At 37.4% G+C, this 27,958-nt stretch overlaps 1 protein-coding gene, 1 long non-coding RNA gene and 1 pseudogene across 6 annotated transcripts; 2 read left to right on the top strand and 1 right to left on the bottom strand.

The window, feature by feature from the left end:
- The first annotated feature begins 154 nt into the window (after window positions 1-154).
- Window positions 155-21,040, top strand: LOC124836786 (uncharacterized). 2 transcript variants are annotated; one of them, XR_015783177.1, is made up of 4 exons: window positions 155-269; window positions 487-595; window positions 14,569-14,644; window positions 20,279-21,040. It is a non-coding gene; the product is annotated as an uncharacterized LOC124836786 (long non-coding RNA). The 2 variants fall into 2 exon arrangements; XR_015783182.1 differs by lacking the exon at window positions 487-595 and having other exon boundaries at window positions 159-269.
- On the bottom strand, window positions 2,224-26,845 carry LOC124829757 (alpha/beta-Hydrolases superfamily protein). 4 transcript variants are annotated; one of them, XM_088102797.1, is made up of 12 exons: window positions 26,686-26,845; window positions 26,406-26,589; window positions 26,201-26,283; window positions 25,794-25,894; window positions 25,179-25,274; window positions 24,794-24,847; window positions 9,153-9,368; window positions 4,870-5,018; window positions 4,548-4,665; window positions 4,335-4,422; window positions 2,943-3,164; window positions 2,224-2,844 (listed from the first exon to the last, which is right to left on the bottom strand). In XM_088102797.1, exons 1-11 carry the CDS (start codon window positions 26,807-26,809, stop codon window positions 2,956-2,958), a joined length of 1,422 nt encoding a protein of 473 aa, XP_087958923.1. In that variant the 5' UTR covers window positions 26,810-26,845; the 3' UTR covers window positions 2,224-2,844; window positions 2,943-2,955. The 4 variants fall into 4 exon arrangements, 3 of the variants coding, with proteins under 3 accessions (XP_087958923.1, XP_087958935.1, XP_087958929.1); XR_015783173.1 differs by lacking the exons at window positions 2,224-2,844; window positions 2,943-3,164 and adding exons at window positions 3,338-3,946; window positions 4,084-4,251; XM_088102809.1 differs by lacking the exon at window positions 9,153-9,368.
- On the top strand, window positions 11,261-14,560 carry LOC148205108 (uncharacterized; annotated as a pseudogene).
- Window positions 26,846-27,958: the final 1,113 nt, after the last annotated feature.

The following is a 27,958-nucleotide window of genomic DNA, read 5'->3' as shown; positions in this document are numbered from 1 at the left end:
ACTTGTGTTTTATTAATAAAAGTTGAAAGACGTATTAAGTTGGTTTTTCCTAACGTAATTGGTTAGTTGTTGGGACCCTTCGAACAGAATTAGAATTTCATGGGACTGGGCATATTCCTGCGGAATATTTGCTCAGAGCTTCTTTTTTTTGCTAGCGAGTGAGGTATATTATTTGGTATCAAACATATTCTCTTTGTCATTTATCTTTCCCCTTTCTTCTCTATTCAAACTCCTCATCCACGTCTCAGAAAAACCAACCCAGCTACCAGGTACGATTTCTTCACCATTCTTGATGTTGGACACAAGTTACATTCATTATAATGCAAATTTCTATTCATACGATACGAGGAATAAATGTTTTTTCTTTTCCAGTTTTTGTATTTGAAATGCAGAGGCCGTATTACCGTTTATTTTCTTTTTATCATCTATTATTCAACACGTATGTTAGTTTAGGAAAACTAAAGGATGTGAAATATTTTAATTCAGGCTCAATCTTCTCCATGGATGGGGAAGTTGATTTCACCGTGGACTAGAAGTTATAGAAAGTTGAACATTTTTTCATGAATGGGAAAACTTGCTTCGCTGTTGATAGAAGGTTATTTTCCATCTTTAACAATTATAGGTATTAGGAAAGTTATGATGTAGGTATTGTTGTTAAACACCTTATCTTCACTTGTTGTGAGGACGATTTATTGAGTGTAATTTATACTGTGAAAATAAATTTATTGGTAATCCATGTTCCATTCTCTTAGTATACAAAATTTAGAGATCCGCTAGTAAAGAAAAAAAGTGGTCTGCTTTGGAATTCCAAATTATATGTTGGAATAGAATTAAATAAAATAGTTTTTGAAAAACAGAAAAATTATACTAAGCCTGTTTTTATTAGAAATTTGAGAATTATTCTTCTACTTATAAAACAATTTAAAAAATTTACCTGCCGGATGAACTGGTCATCATCACCTAAAATTAAAGCAATCAAAATATGTATAAAACTTATAAACATAACTTCTTTTTATAATACCTACTCTAGTTTTTGGGTTATCATTTTTATATTTTTCCTTGTCGTTACCTTAAATGTTGACGTGACATTGTGTAGATTTTTGTTACATGAATTATTAATTTCATGTAACTTTTGTAATGAACCATGCTTTTAGTTCCTTGCTTTTTCAAAAATTTACTCTTGGTCTTTTGATTTTCTTTATTAGTTTTGGTCTCTTAATTTAATCAATCCTAGTCATCTTTTGTCAGTCATGTGTTATTAAATACTGCTGGAAGAATTAGGTCTCTTTTAAAGCTTTGTACTTCTTTATATAATTCAACTACAATTGAATGAGCCACAGTAGTCTAGAAATATTAGTGTTAGATTTTGATGATTGTAACATCTAGTGCGTTTCGGTGAAGATAAAATACACATAAACAAGTAGTAATTAGCTAAATAAATTATAGACTTGCTTGAATAGAGTGATCAAGTCAAATGGTAGAAACCCGAAGTTATCTGAATAGATTTTAAACAAAAACAAAAAATTGAGATACCAACCAAAAAGTTATAAAAGGCGACATGTTCAGTAAAGAGACAACATTATTGGGATCATTGCTATTATTATTTAACATAAAATGGTTATAAGCTTGTTAACTCCAATCAATCTTTTTAAGATTGAATTAGCTTCGAATGAATTTGTTAAAAAGTGAAATTTAAATCTAACTTAAATTATAAAACACACTTAAAACTAAATATTAATTGATTGTCAAATAACAAGTAAAATAATACATTCAATTAACACAAATCTTACTAAAATACACTCTATATTATAAGTGTAATACAATATTATAAAATAAATTTAAACCTAACTCAATTTCATAAAACTAATTTTTAAGACGAAATTTACACTTATATATCTCTAAACTAATCTTATCTTATCTCTATGAAACTTCCAATAGTACAACATAACCCAATAGGTTTTAATCCTATTATTATCACAATATCAAGAAATGGAAGTGCCACTGTACACAATTAATTAACTTGAGTGCACATAAATCACTATTCTAAAGATGGAAAACAACTGACAACATCAATCACACTTGGTTGAATCAAATAATTTTTCTTACTAAAATATAATTTGTTGCTAGAATGTTTACAAGCATTATCAATGTTGCTAGAGGGAAACAAGATCAAAGTTAAGGGTGTTAGTTTGAAAGAAAAAAAAAGGAATTAGAAGAGACAGAGAAAGCAAAATAGAAATGAATAAGAAAAAAATATTAATAAAATCCACCTAGTTTTTAATTCTCCTTCCCTGTTAATCACTGTACCACCAAACGTACCAATTAAAATTATCCTACAGATTTTCTCTATCCTGAATTCAACCAAACATTCTATAAAAAGCAAAAATAAAGGACATGGATGTTGTGAACAACTATGAAAATCAATTGAGGTTTGCTAAGAGGCCCAAGAGTTAGACAATCCCGTGATTCGTTTAAATCATGTGGTAAAAGAATGCATATCATCTTACTACTTTTTCGTGTGATTTGGTTTCTATAGGTTTTATTTTAATATATTAAGCAAAAACTGATACGGAGCAGAATTTGCGGGGTTAGATTCGATCAATTATATTACACTAGAGTGTACAAAAAGGAAAGTGGATGTCCATCCCCTTTATTGGCTCTGGGAAGCACATGGAATTCATCTTGCTAATAAAGGGATATTTTAGTGCCATGCCTCAAATTGCAGAATTCCATGATTCTCGTTTGTGCTTTCTGGCTCTTTGAAATTCAGTTTGCTGAAAGCATGAGACTCAGTTTGCTGTGATCTCTCTGGCTTCAGGATATATCAAATTATACAAATCACACCTGCAACGAGTAGGAGATAAGGATTCGAGCTTCAAATCTTTATAAGTAATCAAATCAATTACCATAATGCAGAAAAGAAAATAGTCATAGTCAGGTACCCAATAACAAGAGTCATTGACTTTCAGTATATAAGGTGGAACCTCCAACTCGAACTGGTTTTAATCGTCTTAGAAGCTTTCTTCCATATTCAAATGCTAACATAAGGAGACCAAAGAAGTACAATAGGAAGATATGCAGTTTTTCTAACACGTGGCATTTAAGGGAGTCATTCCTTCCAGCCTGATTGTTTGTTATAATCAACACCCTTTTCTCTTTCCACCCTGTACAAGATCAGTATAAAGTATATCTTATTAGGAAAAAAAAAGTGTGCACCTAAAGATTGTCTTGAGCGACACATCTTCTCCAATATCATACATATAGATTATTGCAACTTGAGCGCCGTAAGCTTAAATTTATAAAAATATATTGTGACAGAACCAACATAAAAAAAAAGTGAGGAAATTGAAATTTTATTGAATGAATAATAGGGAAAATCTCCCAATGAAAATGATACATTGCTCCAGAGGTTTGAGAGGTCTTGATTCACTCCTCACAATTTTCAAATTCTCCCAAGTCCCAGGTTTAAAGATTATACAGTTTTTCCCGTTTCATAGCGAGTTGGTGACTTACATTTAACAGAAAGGCTACCCTTAACTGGGCCAACCAACTGCTACCCATACCAACCCCTTCTAATATACACTTTCTTAATCACAGGTCTGCAATGCAGTTAGTGTAATATATGTATTGTACTTCAAATAACGAAGCATATGATAGCACACCACGTCTTTACTAATTGGGAGCCAGTGACAGACCTGAAAAGCCTTTGGCCTAGTGGGAGGAAACCTTTCGGTCAACATGCCCAGTAAATCTTTTTGCATTTTCAAATAATGATACTCCTTAGTTTTTTCACAGAAAGCAACACCATTTTTCTTTTGCTGTGAATGACAGCTAGCTCATCTCTAAGAAACTCACCTGTAAACACAACTACGACTGGGTATGCACTGATGAAACATGTCTCTGTTCTTTATGAAGACCTGGGGCCGTTGGATAATAATTAAATTATCTAACCATATACGAAACCAAATATCAGTTAACACTTGCAAATGAAATTGGGTTTCGGTAGTTGCTAGTGAGAATGGAGAAGTAGGGTGAAGTCCAAAACAGGAAACTAAGATGTGGCTTGTAAAGTTAGATTTTTACCTAGGGATCTTGTTTTAGGGCCAACCTTCTAAGGTTCTGGGATCAAAAATGGAAAATCATGTATGATAGTGGTAAATTTTGAGTGGGAACACTCCCCTTACCCACGAACGTGGGTCTGTCTCTGCTTGGAGCTTAGACATTATTACCTCACACCGACAACCCACCAAGCTACAGAAAACAGTCATGGCATGATAGTGAGAGCTCATACTAAATTACCAAGTGCAACATAATCTATAACCTAGAATACTTACAAGACTGTTTCTTTGGCAAATTAGTCCAATCATGTGGGTTCATATTCACTTCTGATGCTTTGATCAAGTCAAATAGTGCTTGATTAACCTGAATTAGAAAAGCTTTAGTCCATTTCCAATGCAACTTTAGAGGCATAGTACAGTGCAAATTGCCAGTATGTTATTAACTGAAATCATGAAGAATATAATATATCATATTAGAAGGAAATATACCTCTTCAGGCCGCTCATGACTTACTAGATGACCTCCATGAAGATCTACCATTCTAGCCACTGGATAAAGCCTCTGAGCAAGTCTTTTTGCATAATATATCTGAGCAATTATGTCATGCCTGAACGTGAAGAAAATATTTCCATGATTGGATAAAACTACAAAAATCAGAAGTTGAGTAACTGTACAGTGTTTCAAATTTCAAGCACAATTTCTGTGTCTGATAATCTGTTTATGTATGCCTGGGGTCAATTCTCATTTATATTATGAAACTGACATTCCTATGAAGCAGAATTACATAAATGTTTACTAAAACAGTACAAACCTGCCATGGATGATTGAAACAAGAAAACTGGCAGATTTGATCACCTCAATCTCATCATCAGTCATTTTATGTGTCCAACATGCATTGAGTTGACCATCAAAACCATAGTTAGATTGCATCCCAGTTGCAGATATACCTTTAACATATTGCTGAAAGAGACGGTGGTCGTGAATTAGGAAAATATTTCAAATATTTACGAAGAACAGAATAATGATTAGGTATCATGTGTTTCTGGGTTGAGAGGGAAATGTAAGACAAGGGAATAACTAAAATGTCACTTTCTTACCCTTATAAGGTTCAAAATAATGAAAGGTAAATGAAATGAAGGGTTCACTAATGAAAGCCCATAAGTCATTATAATGTGTACTTGTAAAGTTAACCTTGAAAAATGAACTACACATTACAGTATTAAAATTCTACTCGAATATCATTTAGAAAGAAAGGGGAAGAATGAAAACAAGATTTCAGCTGAGTGATGTAGAGAGTTACGGATTGATGAATTCCTTAATAAAACACAATGTATGTGGATAATGATAAATGTACATATGTTGAAACGTTAACTAGGTAAAATGTGTACTAAAGTCGGGTCAATTTTTATAGATTGAATAATTAAAGAACTTAAAGTTATATATATTCAACTTCAGCCAATTTACCGAAAGATATAGATTCACATGGATATCAAAATGTTTGAAATTATTAATTTCTCCTCCAAAAATTCGCAAATTGAGAATAATTGGAAAGTGAATGCCAAACAATTAAGAATGGTTAAATGAAAATCCCTCGTTACTCGTTTCTCTTCCTTCTATAAGTCTTCTAGTAATCTTATGAGGAACATGGGGCCTATTACTTTAGAACAAATGAGAACAAGGGAAAACAAAGCCAACTAACCCCCAAGTCAGTCAGTTAGACTGTTACAGTATACAGATAGCAATGTTATTATTATAGTATAGGGTTTTGGTAACTCATTTTGGGGATAGTTCCGAGACTCTCAAATTCTCAATAATCAATTCAAATTCACAATTCACTGTTTCTTTCTATTCCCACTCTTAACCTCCACTCTATGTGTTGTGGTGCAAATTCTTTTGATTCTTGGTACTAGTTGTATCAACTGGTATAAGTAAGAAAAGCAGATATCAAAAGGATTAGGAGGCTTGAAGAACAACAACTCAGAGATCAGAGCTGACAAAGCAAAGTCAGAAGCAGAGTAGGTTAGCCTGGAGTTCAAAGATCATTGGAAAAGATTTTAGGTACCTTCATTTAGCGGGCAGAAAGATATGTATGGTTGGGCCCACATATTGGAGAGATACTTCCAAATTAGAGGAGCATGAAGAAGAATTGTTTTCTTTGGAAGGTAAGGCACCAAGTTGGTTCCATTCGTGGATGCCTAGAAACCACTTAAGATTGAAAAGAAATAATTCTTGAGGGCTTAATTGACCCCTCTCACAATCTTCTATTTATATGAATAAATTGATACACAAATACATGATAAATAGGGTAACCCTAGACACAATATAATCATGATAAATAGGGTAATCCTAGACACAATATAATCATGATAAATAGGGTAACCCTTGACACACTATAATGATGATAAAATAGGATAAATATCCTAACACTCCCCCTCAAGCTGGAGCATACAAATTGTATGTACCAAGCTTGGAACAAATAAACTCAATCCGAGGACCCCTTAATGACTTAGTCAATACATCTGCGAGTTGATCGTTTGACCCAATAAACTCAGTACATATTTCTTTGGTCAACAACTTTTCACGAACAAAATGACAATCAATTTCTATATGTTTAGTCCTCTCGTGAAACACTGGATTTGATGCAATGTGGAGAGCAGCTTGATTGTCGCAATACATCTTCATAGTATGGATGTCACAAAATTTAAGCTCTTGAAGGAATTGTTTCACCCATATAAGTTCACATGTTAATGATGCCATTGCCCTATACTCGGCTTCCGCGGTTGATCGAGCTACTACATTCTGTTTCTTACTTTTCCATGAAATAATGTTTCCTCCCAGAAAAACACAATATCCTGTTGTAGACCGTCTATCAATAGGTGAACCTGCCCAATCTGCATCACAATACCCAGAGACATGAATGCTTCCTTTATCTTCATATAACAATCCTTGCCCGGGAGCCTTCTTTACATACCTTAGAATGCGAATGAGAGCATTCCAATGGTCAACACATGGAGCCTGCATGAACTGACTAACCACTCCAACTGCAAAGGATAGATCTGGCCTTGTAATAGTGAGATAAATCAGTTTGCCAACCAGCCTCCTATACCTCTCTGGATCGGAGAATAATTCACCTTCTTCTGTCCTTAATTTCTGGTTTGAGTCCATGGGACTGTCTACCGGTCTACAATCAATCATGCCTGTTTCTTGTAATATATCAAGAGCATACTTCCTTTGGGAGATTACAACTCCATCTTTTGATTGCGCTACTTCAATGCCTAAAAAGTATTTGAGACTTCCAAGATCCTTGGTTTGAAAATGTCTACACAAGTACTCTTTTAGTTGAGATATTCCAACAGCATCATTTCCTGTAATGACAATATCATCAACATATACTATTAAGTAAACACATTTCCCGAGAGAAGAATGACAATAAAAAACTGAATGGTCTGCTTCACTGCGTTTTAGCCCAAATTTTTGAACAATGGAGCTAAACTTTCCAAACCAAGCACGTGGGGATTGCTTAAGGCCATATAGAGATCGATGCAATTTGCATACCATACCAGACTCCCCCTGAGCAACAAACCCAGGAGGTTGCTCCATATAAACTTCTTCCTCAAGATCACCATGTAGGAAGGCATTCTTGATATCCAATTGATGAAGTGGCCAGTGACGAATGGCTGCCATGGCAAAGAAGAGACGAATAGTAGTCATCTTGGCTATAGGAGAGAAAGTGTCACAATAATCAAGACCATAAACCTGAGTGTAACCTTTGGCAACAAGCCGAGCTTTGAGCCGATCAATTTCACCATCAGGGCCAACTTTAACTGCATACACCCATCGACAACCAACCGCCTTTTTTCCTGGGGGAAGGGGCACCAGCTCCCAAGTATTACTGTGCTCAAGAGCCTGCATTTCTGCAATCATAGCTTGTCGCCATCCAGGATGATCAAGTGCTTCTTTCACATTCTTAGGTATAACAACAGAGGACACTGAGGATAAAAGAGAAAAATAGGAGGGCGACAATCGATGATAGCTTAGAAAATTATAAATGGGATGAGGGTTCCGAGTGGAACGAGTACCTTTTCTGAGGGCAATAGGCCATGCTGAATCATTTGCACCAGGAGGCGTGGGAGGAGGTGACGAGGGAGAAGAATCTGAAGTAGGAGATTCACCATTGTCTTGGGGAGGTGGACTATCCATTGAGGCCCTGTGTGGGATGATCTCAGTATGTGGAGAAACAGGTGTAGAAGGATTGTGATCAAGACTTGGAATGACAGAGACAGTGGAGCTATTTGACTCAACCATTGGAATAGGAAGGACTTGCTGGAGGATAGAAACATCCTGAACAGATGGAGAGAAGTAAGGAGTCTGTTCAAAGAATGTGACATTGGCAGACATGTAATACTTCTTAGTTTCAGGAGAGTAACACCGATATCCTTTTTGAAGTCGAGAATAGCCTGAGACACATTTGAGAGCGCGAGCGGAGAGTTTGTCTAGACCTGGAGACATGTCATGAACAAAACATACACAGCCAAACACTCGGGGAGATGTATGAAAGAGAGGATCATTAGGAAATAAAATGGAGAAAGGGACTTTATTATCAAGAGAGGAGGAGGGCATCCTATTAATAAGATAACATGAAGTTAAGATGGCATCCCCCCAGTGATGGACAGGAATATGGGCACCAAGCAAAAGGGTACGAGCAGTTTCAACCAAGTGTCTATTTTTTCGTTCTGCTATACCATTTTGTTGTGGTGTATGAGAACAAGTAGACTGATGTAAGATACCATGGGAACCCAAGATGGCAGAAAAGGAGGATGAGAAATACTCTTTTGCATTATCAGTTCTTAATATTTTGATTACTTGACCAAATTGATTCTTGATTTCATTCAAAAAGGATGTAAAGATAACTAACAATTCAGAACGATTTTTCATAAGATAAACCCAAGTACATCTTGAATATTCATCAATAAAGGTAACAAAATATCTAAAACCAAAGGAGGAGATACGACTAGGTCCCCATATATCAGAATGGATGATGGAAAAACTAGAATTACATATTGATTGAGACCTTTTAGGAAAGGAAGATCTAACCTGTTTTCCTAATTGACATGACTCACATTCTAAAGTTTGGAGACCACTAAGTTCAGGACACATCTTTTTTAATTTGGACAAATGAGGATGGCCAAGTCGATCATGTAGCACTTTAGGATTAGGAGCAGCAACACAAGACACCCTTGGACGAGATCCAAAATGGTATAATCCGCCAGCTTCATATCCTTCTCCAATCTGTCTCCCCGAACCACGCTCCTGTATAACAAAAGATTTATGATCAAAGGTTATTGAACAATTTAACATTTTAGTCAACTGGCTTAAGGAAATTAAATTAAAAGGACAATTAGGGACAAAAAGGACTGAGTTGAGATTGAGGGAGGGAGACAAAGAAACATGACCGACTCCTTTGGAAGAAGTTTTAGATCCATTTGCAAGGGTTATGAAATGAGGTTTTTCTCGAAAGGAAATAGATGAGAACAAAGAGGTATTACCAGAAATGTGATCAGAAGCACCTGAGTCAATTACCCATGAATTTTGACATTCCATAGATTGAGAAACGCAGGCGGTTGATGTATTGGGAGATTGAGATGGTTGTGCTAAGCTGTTAGACTTTAACCTTAAATACTCTTGATATTCATCCTCAGAAAACATAGGAGTGGAGGTTTCAGTTTTCGAAGTGGAAGTTTCAGTCTTCGAAATATTGGCGGTTTTGGAAGGGAAACCATGTAAGGAGTAGCAATTCTCTTGAGTATGACCCATCCTTTTACAATATGTGCATTGAGTACGTCCCCGACCTCCTCGTCCTCCTCTTCCAGTGCCACGTCCTCCTCTTCCTCGTGTGGCAACCATGACAGATGGTTCCACTAGTTCATGCGCTTCTTGAGTTTGAGATACCGGGACACGCAGAAGGCGAGTGGTCAATGTTTCCATAGAGGGAACCTCATGACTAGTTAGAAGTTGATCTCTGAGATGATTAAAATCGGGATGTAGGGCACGAAGGATCAACACCATGTAAAATTTGTCTAGTTTCTTTTTGATATCCTCTAATGGATCTACTTCCAAAAACATCCTAAGTTCTTCGATAGCAGATTGGGCTTCAGCCATGAAGGACACCATATCATGGTCTGCCATTTTAAGAGATGCAAGCTTGTTCGTAGTGTCATAGAGACGTTGAATATCGTTGGCATAAATGCTTTGGGCTTTCTTCCAAAAGGAGTGACAAGTTTTGAAAGCCCTCAAAGATACAAGAAGTTTGGGTTCCACTGATTGCCATAACAGGGTACACAACTGGAAATCTGCTTGTTTCCACTGATCAGCTTTTTCAGTAGGCACATGGCTTCCATCTCGCTCAAGGTGGTCATAATGCCCTTGGCCAAGGAACCACATTTCAACAGCAGCAGACCATGATAGATAATTTTTTCCATTTAGCTTCTCGGAGGTAATTGATGGACTTCCAGAGAAGGAAAGAGTACTGCCAGACGCCATCTCTGAAGAAGACAAATAGTACTAGCGAGGAACAAGACAACCCTAAAGGTTTAGACGAAGGAAACTGTGACAGTGATGGACGACGGTGGCCGGCAACGGCGGGCGGTGAACGGCGGCCGGCGACGGACGACGGTGGCCGGCGGCGACGGTGGCCGGCGGCGGCGACGGTGACCGGCGGTTGACGGTGGCCGGACGGTGGCCGGCGGCGGCGACGGTGGCCGGCGGTTGACGGTGGCCGGCGGCGGGCAGCGGCGGGCAGCGGCGGGCGACGAAGAACTATGGCGCCGGACAGAAAAGAAATAATTCTTGAGGGCTTAATTGACCCCTCTCACAATCTTCTATTTATATGAATAAATTGATACACAAATACATGATAAATAGGGTAACCCTAGACACAATATAATCATGATAAATAGGGTAATCCTAGACACAATATAATGATGATAAATAGGGTAACCCTTGACACACTATAATGATGATAAAATAGGATAAATATCCTAACAAAACCAAAAGATCAATTTAGGAGGTTTTCAATAATGCCACTGTAGACAAGTTTCAACCAGCTGTTGCAAAGTCCCCTCTTGCAGTGCTGTTGGGGCTGAAACAGGATGATACGACAGCTGATTTCGTAGACTAGTTTGTAAAGTGTGCTGGGATTATACATGGTATTGAACAAGATTATTGTCCTCAAGGAAGATGTTAGTGCAGAAGTTCAATTATATGAGCCAAGATTAGCTCGATCAATAACTAAAGCAATTATTATAGAAGAAAAGAACAGGGCAGTGATAAAAGTGATGGGAAATAGTGGGACAAGGGTAGCCAATTCTTATAGGAGCTTTGGAGGGACACAAAGAAATAGTGTTGGCAACACGAACAAATGTTTTACCAGGCAAGGGGACACATATGAAGGAAGTGCATGTATTGCATACGGAGCCATAGCTGTAAATAATGAAGGGTTTGGAGCAATGTTCGCAACAAGGAGAATATATAAGGTGGTCAAATGCATAACTGCTAGTGAAGATGAATAAAGGAGAATGTTTTAGATGCAACGTGAAGTTTAGTCAAGATCATATGTGCAAAAACAAGCAGTTAGAGTCATGGTATTACATGAGGAAAAAGAAGAAGTGGGTGCGGAAGATTGTGATGGTCCATGAGAAGACAAGGAATTTCAACTATCATTACATAGTATTGGTTGATTCACATCAAGAAGGTCGCTTAAACTATGGGGAGTAGTGACTGCAACAAGGGTAATAATGCTAATAGATTGTGGAGAACTGCAAAACTTTATTTCACATTAATTATTAAAAGAGTTTGATTTTTGGGTGCTGAAAGGATTAGTGACAAGACACGTACTAGAGGTGTCAGTGAAAATGGCTTGATGCCTTTGTACATTTTTATTTGTTCTATAAATAATGATAGGAGAATTTACAGATAATTACTATTCATAAATACAAATATCCTATTGCTTGATTTGTCTAGCCTATTTTAGGAATATTATTATATATAATTTGGGAGAACAAAATCAATTCATGATTTGTCTAGGCTATTCTTAGGAAAAAGAATTAATATAGTTAAGGAGACAAATCATTCCTGATTCCCACCTCCCCTCAAGTTGATGCTCAATTGATGTGACTGGTCAAGGAGCATTCATTTGCTAACAGGAAACAAATGGTGTAGGCAAGGAAAGCCTTGGTAGGAATATCTGCAACCTGAATTTGAGTATTGATGTGAGGGATTGATATAACAGTCTTCATAAGCTTCACACATAGGGTGATGATCTACTCCAACTGAAAACACTTGATTATATGCTCCTGGTTGTTAATCCACTGCAAATAATCTCATTTGTTGAGCAGTTTTGAAAGAGCACAAATCAGAACTGCAAGTGCACATAGAAATCGCAAGTGAGAACAACAACTGCAACTCTAGCAACAGTAGCACCCACAAGAACACAATGCGAATGTGAATCATGAACAAGAACAAAATCACGAGCCTAATAAAAAATGTGCGTGTGGACAGATTGTGCAAGTGGTACAAGGAGAAGTGAGAGTTGAAGCTGTCTAGAAGGATCTTTTGGAGAGAAATGAGGTGTTAAGACAGCTAAAATACCATTTGCTTCGAGCTTAGGACAGGATGAGGACTCAAGCCAATAAGCATCGAAAGGAAAGACATGTTGCTGTGGGTGATCTTGTGTTTTTAAAATTGAAACTGAATAGGCAACAATCTGTCATGAACAGGGTCAGTCCGAAATTGAGTGCTAGATATTATGGCCCTTTTGAGATTGTGGAGAAAATTGGGGAAGTGACATAGTGGCTGAAATTGCAACCAAATTCAAAGATTCATTCTGTTTTTCATGTGTCATTATTAAAGAGAGAGTCATGGGAAAATACAAGGTTGAGGAGGATCTTCCTACTGGGTTGGAGGATGACAAGTTGGAATTACTAATTCCTAAGGGGATCTTGGCTACTCAGAACAACACAAAGAGGGGGAAATAAAGAAGCAAGTGCTGGTGCATTGGATGGGGCAAAATGTTGATGAAGCTACTTGGGAGGGTGAAGTGATAACTCGAAGCCAGTTTCCAGAATTTAGCCTTGAGGACAAGGCTCTATTTGAAGAAGGGGATATTGATACAAACCCTAAAACTATTGGGCTGAGCTCTTGATCCAAGAAGAGAAGGGTAAGAATAGGTGGGGCAGAGTATATTAGAGGAAAAAGACTAGGAAGGGTGACGTGGCACACTAGGGAGGAATAGGTTGGTTAGAAGAGAGAGAAAGGGGTATTGGTTGTTTAAAAGAATCATTTGGGAGGCATTTATTTTGATGCTTAGTTGGAGAGGGAGCCATTTTCAGTTTCTCTTAGGAGCTTTGCTCTGGGGAGTGGGATAGTTGTATCCTTCTGATTTCTTGTTTAGCAATATTAAAGAATCAAATATATTCCACTTGAGTCTTCATTTACTCTTTTCTGCATTTTTAAATTGTGTCAAGAACATTGAAGGGTGAGATAGACCTTGCAAGAGGGGTTGTGATAAGTACCAAGCACATGGGTCTATCCTTCCAACTAAATTCAAGTGTCAACTACCTTGTCTCCTTTGGCTCTGATAACTGAGTCTACCCTCTCAATTTCCCTCCAAAAAGGTATATGTTCTACAAGTAATCTCTCTCCACATTATATTACTTTAAGTTATTGTTAAGAAGTGAACTTTAAGCCTAACTCAACCCCACAAAACCGGCTTGTAAGGTGAGGTTTGCACCTCACTTAGCTCTAGTCGATGTGGGACTTCCAACACCCCCCCTCACGCCGAGGTATATACATCTCGAGCGTGGGACTAGACATTAATGGGTGGTCCGATAGCGGGTGGAACAATATGTCCAACAAACAACAAATATTGCTAGGATAGGCTCTAACCTAACTCTGATACCATGCTAAGAAGTGGACTTTAAGCCTTACTCAACCCCACAAAACCGACTTATAAATAAGGTTTGCACCCACTTATATACTGTGAATTGACTTTATCTTTAGTCGATGTTGGACTTCCAACACAGTTATCATGGACTGTCTTCACCTGTTTATACCTTCCTTTTGTCTATTTCTTCTGTGACCATGCCTAAATTTGTTATTGATGCATTAGCCCATCAATGAAATTATAAAGAAAAATGGTGTTTTTGAGTGATCAACAAGAGAAGGCTTTAACTGCTTTGAAAGAAAAGTTTACTAATGCTCTTGTTCTTGCTTTAACTAATTTTGTTAAATCCTTTGAGTTTGAATGTGATCCATCTCAAGTAGGCACAAGGTTGTGTTGATTCAAGAGGGGCATTTCATTGATTATTTTTGTGATAAATTGAATGGAGGTCTTATTAACTATTTTGTATACAATAAGGAATTGTATGCTTTAAGTAGAGTTTTGCGAACTTCACATTATTATCTCTTGTCCAAAGAACTTGTTATTCATGGTGATTTTTGAAATATTTGAAAGGAAAAGGACACTTGAACCAGAGGCAAGTGGGTGGAATTTCTTGAAGAATTTCCATATGTTATTAGACATAAGAAAGGTAAGAATAATGTAATTTTTTATGTAGTCTCTTGCAGCCATGCATTATTGTCTAACCTTGAAACTAAGTTTCTTGGTTTTGAGTGCACTAATGAATTGTGCGAGCATGATACTGACTTTTCTTATGAATATCAAACATGTTCTAATACTCCATCTTATGGGCAGTTTATACCATGGTAGGTAGTTGTTATGGGGTAAGAGACTTTGTGTACCTAATGGTTCAGTTAGGGACTTGCTTATTAGAGAGGCACACATGAAGCATAACATGCATAAGTGTACTGATAAATGTCTTGTATGCAAGAAGGCTATATTGAGAGTTATGCCATGTCAAAAACCATGATTGACGTGGTAGTAATTGTCGTGATATATTTTAGGATGTTTTTATATTTGATGGGCTGTATTTATGCAACAGTTATGTGCTGCAGTTATTAGGTTTATTTATGTATGATTGATCCCGTAATCATAGGGATCTGTTTCTTAGAATTAACCGTCTACATTTCCTAAAATATGCAGCTAACCCATGTATATTTATAGAGGTTAATAACCTCATAATGAGAATAAGAAAGAAATAATATTCCTTCTAAATTTGAGATGGTATCAGAGCTCCCGATCCCTGGGAGTCTCTGACCGTGCCACCAAACTGCAGCCGCAGCCTTCATTGTTGCACGATCTGTAACCTAAAATTGCAGCCTTTATTGTTGTGCCTCGGAGCTAGCCTTCATTGCAGCGTAACTCCTTCCACCTTGATTACTCCTTGTTATGGCTGAAATAAGTGAATCTGGAAACGGGGGACAGTCCCCAAACCACTGGAGAAATGCAGAATATTCATCCCACTTATAGGTTAAATGGGAAGAACTATCTCAAATGGTCTCAAATCATTAAGACCATCTTGAAAGGTAAAGGGAAGATCAGTCACCTGACTGGTAATGCACCAGATGAGACTGATCCCAAATTCAAATCATGGGATGAAGAAGACTCCATGATCATGGCATGACTATGGAATTCAATGGTCCCAGAAATCAGTGATACCTGTATGTTTCTGAAATCAGCAAAAGAAATTTGGGAGGCAACTGAACAAACTTACTCTAAGGCCAAGGATGCTGCTTAAATTTATGATGTAAGAGTGAAGATTGTGGCTGCCAAATAGGGAAATAAATCAGTCACAGAATATGCCAATCAACTCAAGTCTCTATGGATGGAACTGGATCACTATCGAGTTATAAAAGCAAAATGCTCAGAAGACTCAGCAATTCTAAAGGAGTATATTGAACAAGATAGGGTCTATGATTTTTTGGTAGGCCTAAACCCTGAATATGACCAAGTTCGAATCCAAATCCTGGGAAAAGAAAAGGTTCCAAGGCTTAATGAAGTGGTGGCCATTATCCGGAGTGAAGAAAGCAGGAGAGGGCTGATGCTGGAAACCTTAACCACCGAAAATTTTGCAATGATAGCTGAAGGAGGAACAATCATGATTGCCAACCAGAAAAAAAACTGGGTTCCCAATATGGAGAAAAAACATGAGGAGGTTTGGTGTACTCATTGTAATAAGCCACGCCACACAAGGGAAAAGTGTTGGAAATTACACGGAAAACCCCCAAGCCGAGAATGGGGCTGAAAGATGGAAAGATCTCAAGCCGAGAATGGGGGCCAAAAACCCAAGCCGAGAGTGGGGGCAAAAAGGAGGCGTATACAAAAAAGGAGGGCAAGGGCAACCATACATTGCTAATGGTCAAAGTGAAGAATCTGTACAGTTGAATCATGAAGAGATAGAACGGGTAAGAGCCTTTCTTAGTAAATTGGAGAAGCCCACCAGTACAGGTACGTGTACATTGACATACTCTGGTAAGTTTCCATTTCTGTTTGGGCTTAATGTTTCAGATACACCATTTACACATTACTGGATATTAGACTCTGGAGCCACTGACCATATGACCCCCTTACCCAAATACTTTTCCACGTATTCCCCATGTCCTAGCAACAAGAAAATTTCTACCGCAGATGGAACCCTTATAACCGCAGCCGGACAAGGAGAGGTCCAACTAAGCCCATCCATGACCTTAAAAAATGTCCTTCATGTCCATAAACTATCCACCAACTTGATTTCCATACAAAAACTTACCAAAGATCTTTCATGTAATGTTGTCTTTTACAACAACGCTTGTATCTTGCAGGACAAGAACTCGGGGAGGACGATTGGACATGCTAGAGAATGGAATGGCCTATACTACATGGAGAACCCTAATCTGCCTACCAAGAGTCTTATATCTACATCCATCATGACCAATAAAGAGAAAGCTCAACTTCATCATTACCGGCTAGGACATCCATCATTCCGTGTTATAAAAGTGTTGTTTCCTTCCCTGTTTAAAAATTTAAATGTGGAGAGTCTCCATTGTGAGGTGTGTGAGTTTGCAAAACACAAGCGTGTACCTTTTCCCATTAGCAATAAGATGAGTTCTCTCCCGTTTTCTCTTGTTCACACTGATGTATGGGGTCCTGCCCATGTTCCTAATATCTCAGGTGCTAAATGGTTTTTAACATTCATTGATGATTGTACTCGGGTTACTTGGGTGCTTTTATTGAAACAAAAATCTGAAGTTAGCTCTATGTTTATCCAATTTGTCTCAATGATTAAAAATCAATTTAGGGTCAGTATCAAAAGAATTAGGTCTGACAATGCCAAGGACTACTTTAACCTTGTACTAAACTCTTTTTGCCAAAGGGAAGGGATAATCCATGAGTCCTCATGTGTAAACACACCTCAACAAAATGGGATTGCAGAAAGGAAAAATGGGCACCTATTAGATCAAACTAGAGCTCTACTTTTTCAAAACCATGTTCCTAAGAGATTTTGGGGGGAAGCCCTTCTTACTGCCACCTATCTAATTAATAGGTTACCCACTAAGGTTTTAAACTCTAAAAGTCCCATGGAAGTTCTATCCTCGTTCTACCCACACTTAGATCCTACAAATAACCTTCAACCTAGAATATTTGGGTGTGTATCCTTTGTGCATATTCATAGTAATGAAAGGGGAAAGTTGGATCCTAGGGCTGTCAAGTGTGTCTTCTTAGGGTACTCTACCACACAAAAAGGGTACAAATGTTTTCAACCCCTCTCAAAAAGATTCTATGTGTCAAGAGATGTCACCTTCAACGAACAAGAAAGCTACTTTAAACAGCCTCATCTTCAGGTGGAGAATGTAAGACAGGAAGATGAGACTCTCATGTCCCCAAATATGACGTTTGGACCTAAAATTGGCCCAGAAATTGACCCTGAAACTACTCTGCACCTGAACCAGCAAAACAGCTTGCACCTGCAACTCCTGCACCTAAACCAGCAAAACAGCCTGCACCTGCAACTCCTGCACCTGAACCAGCAAAACAGCTTGCACCTGCAACTCCTGCACCTGAACCAGCAAAACAGCCTGCACCTGCACCTGATGGAGGCGGAAAGTTTGGGAAAAATCTGGTATATTCAAGGAAAGAAAAGGCCATTCCAGGATCCGGCAATGTCCAAGAATCCAACCCACCGTCACTACATGAGGTAACACCTTCAAATCCTATAAATTTAAGTGATTCTAATGAGCATTTGTCTGAAAATCTAGAAGCACAGGTGGACCAAACTCTGGACCTGCCCACTGCCCTTAGAAAGGGAACTAGAACATGCACCCAACAACCACTTTACCCATTGTCAAATTTTTTATCCTTTGAAAAATTCTCTCCTACCCATAAAACTTTTCTCACTAACCTCAACTACGCACACACACCTTCCTCTGTATCTGAAGCATTGTCTGACAGGAAATGGAAACATGCCATGGATGTGGAAATGGATGCGTTAAACAAAAATATAACCTGGGAACTTGTCACTCTACCTCCTGGAAAAAAACCAGTTGGATGTAAGTGGGTATATACAATAAAGTATAGGGCCGATGGAACCATTGAACGTCACAAGGCAAGGTTGGTAGCTAAAGGCTTCACTCAAACCTATGGAGTTGATTACTTGGAGACATTTGCCCCAGTTGCTAAGATGAACACGGTCAGAGTAATATTGTCATTGGCAGCTAATAATGATTGGGATCTGCAGCAATTTGATGTGAAGAATGCTTTATTGCATGGAGATCTTGAAGAAGAAATATACATGGAATTGCCCCCTGGTTACAATGATCGGGTTGTTGCTGGAACTGTTTGCAAACTAAGAAAGGCTCTATATGGGCTAAAACAATCTCCAAGAGCATGGTTTGGAAGATTTACCAAGGTCATGACAGGTCTGGGCTACAAACAGAGCCAAGGAGATCACACATTATTTATCAAACATTCAGTTTCAGGGGGAGTAACACTTTTATTAGTGTATGTAGATGATATTATAGTAAGTGGGGAAGACAAGCAGGAACAACAAGTGTTAAGTGAGTGTCTTGCCACTGAATTTGAGATCAAGACGCTAGGGAGGCTTAAATATTTTTTGGGAATTGAAGTGGCTCATTTCAAGAAAGGGATCTTCATATCTCAACAAAAGTATATTACTGATCTGCTCAAAGAAACAGGGAAAACAGGCTGCAGACCAGCAAGTACTCCAGTTGATCCAAATATAAAATTGGGAAGTATGGAGGAGGATATTGCGGTGGACAAGGAAATGTATCAAAGACTTGTGGGCAGACTTATTTACTTATCTCATACTAGACCAGACATTGCTTTTGCTGTAAGTCTAGTCAGCCAATTTATGTACCAACCAAAGGAAGCTCATCTACAAGCTGCCCTTAGGATTGTTCAGTACTTAAAAAGAACCTTCGGAAGAGGAATTTTGTTCACGCGGAACAAGAGTGTAAGTCTTGAAGCATATACAGATGCGGACTATGCAAGGTCAGTTGTAGATAGAAGGTCAACCACGGGATACTGCACCTTCCTCGGTGGAAACTTAGTCACTTGGAAGAGTAAAAAACAGAGTGTAGTGGCTAGATCAAGTGCTGAAGCAGAATTTCGTGCAATGGCCCACGGAATATGTGAACTTCTATGGCTGAAGATTATATTGGAAGACTTGAAGATAAAGTGGGACGAACCTATGAGGTTATATTGTGACAATAAATCTGCAATTAGCATAGCTCACAATCCGGTTCAACATGATAGGACTAAACATATTGAAGTCGATAGACACTTTATCAAGGAAAAACTTGACAGTGGCATGATTTGCACACCATATGTGTCCACTCAGAACCAACTTGCGAACATCCTCACCAAGGGCCTGAACTGCAGTAAATTTGAAGGGATTATATCCAAGCTGGGAATGGAAAACACCTATTCACCAGCTTGAGGAGGAGTGTCAAAAACCATGATTGACGTGGTAGTAATTGTCGTGATATATTTTAGGATGTTTTTATATTTGATGGGCTGTATTTACGCAACAGTTATGTGCTGCATTTATTAGGTTTATTTATGTATGATTGATCCCGTAATCATAGGGATCTGTTTCTTAGAATTAACCGTCTGCATTTCCTAAAATATGCAGCTAACCCATGTATATTTATAGAGGTTAATAACCTCATAATGAGAATAAGAAAGAAATAATATTCCTTCTAAGTTTGAGATGCATTACCAGTTCCTGAACATCTTTAGATTGAGATTTCTATGAATTTTGTTCTAGGTTTGCCTCAGTCCAAGATAGGAAAGGACTAGTGGCGATCCTCCTTGGCACTTATCTTGGATCCTTCCAAGTGGCGTGACTTCATTCTCCTAAGTTTCCTTTCCTTTCTCTCTTTCATTTTTAGTCTTTTAATTCTATTTCTAATTATTCTTGTTTAGTTCTTAGTTTTCTTTTCTATCTAGGCATGTTGTTCCATATCAATATACATGAGGAAGATGATTCCCTTAATAAAGAAAATCCAAGATCCAACCTAGAGGAAATAGTCATTCTCAATGCTAAAAATGATCAATCACAATGCCTATAAGATTGATTTTCCATGTGAGTATAATGTGAGTAGCACTTTTAATGTTTTTGATTTATCTCCTTTTATTGCAGAGGATAAAGATTTGGGTTTGACAACAAATCTTTCTCAAGAGGTAACAAGGGAATGACATGGACATCGAAGCTAACGGACATGATTAGAATGATTAAGACCAAGACCAAGTTCAAGATTTAGGTGGATCCATGACTATAGAAGGCACAGAAAAGACAAGGCATTACAGCATAAGGTAGCTCATCTAATGTAGGCTAAATTGTGGAAGGCCCAACAATTTTAGGACACTAGATTGATTACATGTATAACATGCTTGGAGGGATAATATCAAATTGTTCAAAATATTGATTAAAGTTAGGATTTGAACTTGGAACCACAAGTTTAAAATGTATTTAGTTAAGTTGGCAAAATTAACTTTATTTGTGATTAAGGATTTCATTTTTCCTTTTCTTTTATTACTTATAAATGAGGCAAAACTCTGAAACTAAAGTTGTACTAAAACATTTTGAAATCAGAAAAAAAGCAAGATATTTGACAAAAGTGAGAGTATTTATCTACTAGTTTTTCCTTATGTCTTTGATCTTATTAAAAATTCACTTTTTCTTGTGGCGGTCATCCTTAGGCTTATCAAACTCATTGTGAAGATCATCCTTAGGCTTATCAAACTCATTGTGAAGATCATCCTTAGGCTTATCGAACTCTATTTGTTTCTAGGAATATTTGTGGCAGGAGGTGTTTGGAAACTCATTTTGGGGAATGTTGACACTCTCAAATTCTCAATAATCAATACAAATTCACAGCTCACTTTGTCTTTCTATTCTCTCTCTTTTACCTCTACCTCTATGCATTGTGGTGCAAATTCTTTTAATTTTTGGTAATTGTATCAAAACCTCCCTTATCTTATTCTCAATCCCAGCACGTATACCCTTATATTACACTTTGCAACAAGAATCCTGAGACATGTCTAGTCCTACAGTTCAAGTTAGGGATTCTCAATGAAATTTAGAAAACAATAAATAACTGGTTTGAAATGTAAAGCTTTGATACTGGTATATGCCTTTTTTAGTCTTCGTGGTACATGTCTTTGGATTATTTACTTACGAAGATGAGAAACCACCTGATAGGTATTCAGAAAGCACTACGTTATTGATACATAGATTAACACGGCTGACTTAATTATAAATGAACATAATGTTCTACCAAAATTGGTGGTATATGTCTTTGGACTATTTACTTAAGAAGATGAGTTCATGATGGCCTTCATGAGTTCGAAAAGCTAGTCTTCTCAACCTCCCCCTCCCTCATAAGAATTTGATGATAAACAAATTTTAAATCTAACTTGGAAAATGTGGTTGCCCCGGTCAATTAATCCAACAATTCCTTTATAACTGGAATAGGAAATTTGTTTGGGACAATTATTTTGTTGAGAGCCCGATAATCCACACCAAACCGCCACCCGCCACCCGCCATCTTTCCTCTTGACCAATACGATTGGACTAGAATAAGACTAGAATAAGGAATTATGCTAGGTATGATAATTCTCGCATGCAACATTTCTTTGATTAAGCATTCAATCTCATTCTTTTGATGATGAGAGTATTAGTAGGGCCGAAGATTAGGAATAGAAGTGCCTTCCTCACGATGTATAGCTGGGTGGGAGGCTAATTGGATCCTAAAATTTTCATCAAGCATCTCCAAAATTGGCAAAAGCTGAACAAGAACCTAGCGTTCGTCGTTGTTCACATTTAATCACATAACAGGAGCCTTCTAACTTGAATTCAAGCACAAACCATTTTATAGAAGATTCGGATTTGGACAAAGTGGGATCAACCAAAAGGATATGCTCCTTAGGCCCCTTACCAATTGTTAATCTAAACTACCAAAATCAGCCCTTACCTCCCAAGTGAAGCCAACCAATCCAATCCCAAAATAACATCCACATCTTCCAATGTGAAAACAAAAAATTGTTGAATTTTCAAACCCTGCACATCCAGAATAAAACCTTGACACTGCACCTTATGTCCATCCCCCACCTCTATGACATATGGAAGAGTGGGTTCTAGATGTAAACCACATTTGGCAATCAGATTCTAGGAAATAAAATTTTGGGACGCTCCACAGTCCAACAAAACATCGACTTGCTCCTGACCAATTGCACCCCAAAGTTTCCAAGACTTCCTAGTTGTAAGTCCTGCCATAGTATATTGAGATAGTTCTAATGTCGTACTTAGCTTTGTACCCCTTCCCTGTGAGCATCATTAGGAGTGGGAAAGGTATCTAGCCAAGAGAACTCGTGTTAGGTCATTAAAGGTGTACATGCGGCGAAAGAATAAAAAGGGAGGAAATAAGTAGTGGGAAAGGTGGTTAGTTGTTAGAAGAGAGAGAGGGAGTATAAATAACAAACAAAATAGGGTTGAGGGGAATCAGATATTTTACTTTTGGAATAGACTGGACATTTTCCAGTGGAGGAAGGGAGGCTTCCTTGGGACACTTACTGTAATTCTGTTTTTCCATACTTTACAAAATTAATGAAATACGTATACATTCATCTCTTTTCTACTGTTTGAGTGTTGTGAGAGAGGGGAGTCACCTGTTACGGTTCCCTGCATAAAGGAACCTAACAATTCTTCCTCCAACAAAAGCAGCATATGTAATTGTTTATTTCTAGAAACATGATTAGGACCAAACGTCTCATCACACCTGTAATAGAGGCCCTTCTTAATTTTATCTTGTAATTCCTCTTGTGACAATTTTCTAAAAGGCGTGTGGCCTGGCTGATGCACTGTAGGAACACTACGAAAAGTGCTTGCAGAAGCACTGCTTTCCCCTCGACCAGTGCTGGAATAATAAAGCCAGCCAAGTTTCCCCCATCCTTTGAAAAACTGCAAAGTCACGAAAATAGGTTTGGAGGCAGGAGTAGTGCATTGAACATGGAAAAAACCATCTTTGGAGATTACTCTACTATTTTCTTCCACCATTTGGGGCTTCATCATTAACTCAAGAAGAGTGATAGGTTCATACAACTTAACCTCAACCTTGATTTCCTCCTTCAACCCATTCAAAAAAATGTCAACCAAATAATTATAATGAATCCCCTTTAGAAACCCAACATATTGTTCAAATTGCTCAATATAATCTTCCACTAAACCCGATTGACACAAACCAATCAGAATTTCAAAAGGATTTTGAAGCATCGTTGGTTGAAACCGGTGGACAACGACCACCTTGAAGGCTTCCCGTGTGGGATTTGGATTATAGGATTCCCACCACTGAAACCAATTTAAGGCCTTTCTTTCCAAAGCAACAATGACAGCCTGCATTCACTCCTCCGCACTTACTTCCTTCAACCGAAAATAACGTTCAAGATGATGAGTCCATCCATATGCCTCTGCCCCTACAAATACTAGAATGTCCAATTCCTCCATTTGGAAGAAGACAAATTGAGACTTGTCTCTTGCTCCCAACGTGACCCATGACCAATATGTGACACTGAAGGAGGTTCACCCTTGGTAGGGCTACAAGACCATGTTTCGACCACCCCGGTTAAGCCTCGAATCATGTCCTCCAATCGCTTGAAGCACTCATGAGTCTGATTTTCCTGGTGGGCCTTATCTTGCAAAAATTCCTGCAACATCATTTCCACTACATCCAGTCTGGATTCCATTCGTGTATTCACCATACTCCACACCCCGGCAAGACCAAGAAAGTGGCTCTGAATACCAAATTGATAGGTATTCAGAAATCACTAGATTATTGATAGATAGATTAACACAGATGACTTAATTAGAAATGAACATAATGTTCTACCGAAATGTTAAAAATAGAAAAACATCAACATACAATCCACCAGGTCTTTCTAAAGGACCCTACTCTCCAGATTTCCTTTTTTGTCCACCCCTTCCTAGCCAAAAAGAAAAACCTCCTAAAATCAACCCAACATAAACAAAATATAATAGATAATTACACAACACAATTGCGGGAAGTTATAACCTGCCAGGAAGTTATAACTACCTACCTCCTATATTTCTTCTAACATAAACCTTGCCACTAAACCTATCACCACCTCTGTATCTTTCACTCATCTTAGTAAATGTGTATTGTGTGCTTCTGTTTAACTAACACACAGCTACAACACAAAGTAATAAACTTCAAGTAGACTTAACGTCTACTTAATTAAGATAAGCTTACTTGGTATACTGTACCTGATATAAGATGGCTCTCCTCTTATCTGTTCCAACATATTCCTCAAGATACTCCTGCGAGACAAACATAAATTATTCTTTAAGACCCCAAGGAAAAAAAATTAATAAACTCTCTTAAGATATCAGTAACTGTAGATCAGAGTTGTTTCAAGACAACAAATACACAACCTTCGTCTCAATGTTAATATTCATGATAACAGCAAGACTCTTTGATATGATTACATATTTAGGGGTTCAACTTTTTTATCCACACTTAGTTCTGTTATAGTTATGGCTCAATGCACTTTGTGGAATCAAAGGAATTAAAAAGTGGGCACAAAGGTTAGGAAGACAACTTGTTATTCATTAACAAAAATAATGAACAAAAGCAAGAAAAGGTTCTTACTTGTGAATAATGGGTGTCCAAGTCAACAGCAGCCCTTTGTTCAGGAGTCTTAGCTTTCACGAAACGATAAGCAACAGAGAACGTTTGTCGGTCCAACTGCAAAACATTAAATGAGTAAGCCACCTCGTAGGGATTGAGGTATGGTGCCTAAAATCTAAACCGGCCAAAACAATGGTATGTGTCACTGCACATACATATATCTTTCCTGTATTTAAGGTATGTGAAATATCTTGATGGTCAATTTCAAATAGCTGCATCTGAAGTATGAGAATTACCATTTCCTTTTCTTATAGTCAAAGTATATATTGTTTCCTTTTCCCTTTTTCCTTTAACCAGAGTCAACCCCATGGAAATTTATTATCTATTTCAACATCTCTTTCGTTTCAATTGTTAAAGAAGACAAAAGATAAATACCAGATATTGAAGATACAGTCATCAATCAATGCAAGATGACGATGAGAGATCAGGGGATGTTTACCAACCAACCAACTTAATTTTCTGATATAACAGTTCAATGTTCTCTGAAATTCAATCCCATCTATGGAAACAGTAAAGGAAGAGTTTCTTCCGCCACTAATTGGAGGTTTCGGAAAGATCATAAGAAAAATTAAATACCTTTGGAAAGCATTGAAAACCTCCTCCTGTCACATTGAGCAACGCCAAGGAAACTACTCTATCAGGAAACATAGCTGCTACTTTATTAGCTATCATAGCTCCTGATTATGAAATGAAAGGTAGTTAAATTACACAAACCTACCTAGAGGCCAAGTTTGAATAACTTCTGGATAAGTCCTTAAAGGAGAAAAGAAAAAGATAAAATGAACTAAGTTTTTCTCATACATTAAAATCTAACTTGCGAAGTTTTAACTTTTATAAAAGCTCTGCAGTCCAAATTCTCTAAAAGTTTAATCTGACAAATATGCATAACTTAAAACACCTCAATTCATTTTATTTTCTTGTTTATTTTCCCTTCAAGCTCTTGTTTAAGAAGTCAGGTATAAAAGAAAAGACTAGGCACGCACCCATGGAGTGCCCAAAAATATGGGCTTTTTTCCAACCCAGATGATCTAACAAAGCAATTGCATCCTTCGCCATGATCTTGGTTCTGCACCCAACAACCACCACACCACGAGTTAATAAAACTCACCGATAACAATCTTATTAAAATTTCCGAAAGAAGAAGCAGAATATCGCAAACCGCAGCGTTGCTTCAATATAACAACTCACGAGTATTCAGATTTTTCCACAGGCACGGAGCTGCGACCCACCCCGCGATTGTCAAACGCGCATACATGGATGCCGCCATTGCCTTCTTCACCGTTCCAAACGACGTCGTCGTCGTCGTTCGGGACGGTGGTTCCTGTCAGTGCTTTGATCTGTGGGCCCCACGCGTCGTGCGTCGCAGCCAACCCTGACCGTTCGTTCAATGTCCATAAAATCAGAACAAATTTATAAAGCAGTTGAAATATAAAAATCAAAAAATCAAAACGGAGCGATGATGAAGGACCTATGATGAGGAGCACTTTGGTCGGACCGCCACCGTAAGTTCTGTAGAATATTTTGATGTCATTGTTGAGCTGCGAGTCGGCGACGGGGGAGGATGGCAGCGTTCCGACGTCGCAATACGGCATCGTTATGTGGAGGAGAGGATGGGGATTAGAAAATGAATGTTGTTTTATTGGGAGTTATTATAGGACTTTGGCGGGAACACGTGGCGGATAAGAAGCCGTCAATGCCACGTCAGATAGACGGTTTGACTTGCCTGGACGCGGATAGAGAGGTGTCAAAGTCAAATGCAAACTGCAAAATAGATTCTGTAAAACGTGTTGCTTTGAATAAAAATAATCTCTATGAATTCATCATCTGAATTTAATTTTGTAATAACGGTGAAATCTAATGAAAAAAATTAACTATTGGGTTTAAAATTATTTTTTAAAATGATTTTAATAATTAAGTAATGTTTTAATATAAAATTAGTTGTAAACTCGTTCTGGGTGTTTTGTTTTTATATCTATTAAAATAGATTTAGAGGTTGATGAAGGAAATAATAATTTTTTAAAGTTTATATTTAAGTTTTAAATATTGGGAAGCTGAAAAATATTTTTAGGTTTGAAAAGTCAATATATTATAAAAGTATAAATAGTAGGTTTTGTAAAAATAAAAGGTGCAAGAGTAGATTTTATAAAAATATAAATGATACGTAGAAACATGTAAAATAGACTCTTTAAAACTACAAATTAGTATATGAAGAAATTGGTTTAATGTGTAACAATAGACTTAGTGCATGGACAAACTTGTTTAATGTGTTCTTAGACTCGTCTAATCTATATATCAACATATTATTCTAATATGTATTATTAAACTTGTTTAATCAATATATGGATAAACTTGTTTATATAGTGTATAACTCATTTAATAAGATAATAATAGAGTCATCTAACGTGTAAGATTGAGGTTTTTGTTTCTTTTTCATGATTTAGAATACATTGAGTTTGTTATGGTGTTCTTTTGATTTGTTAAAAAAATGTTATTATTATTGTATTATGAAATTTTTTGGAAAGCATTTGAAGTTCTCCATGGTATGCTTCCTTATAAGTGCGATTTTCGGAGACAAAAATTCTTTTGAAGAGGGGTGAATGTAAGATCCGGGAAAAATTGGGGTGTAGAAAGGAAAAATATGCAAATTAAATAATGTGGAAATTTAATAAAAAGGTATTATATAAATCTTTTTGAAGATTTAATTGTTGTTATTTTAAAACGTTGTTGAAAGAAAATATGAG

This window comes from Vigna umbellata, chromosome 1 (genome assembly GCF_029865625.1).
Source record: "Vigna umbellata cultivar VRB3 chromosome 1, Vumbellata_1.0, whole genome shotgun sequence".
Classification (NCBI taxonomy): domain Eukaryota; kingdom Viridiplantae; phylum Streptophyta; class Magnoliopsida; order Fabales; family Fabaceae; genus Vigna; species Vigna umbellata.
This window is presented reverse-complemented; position numbering and strand designations above follow the sequence as displayed.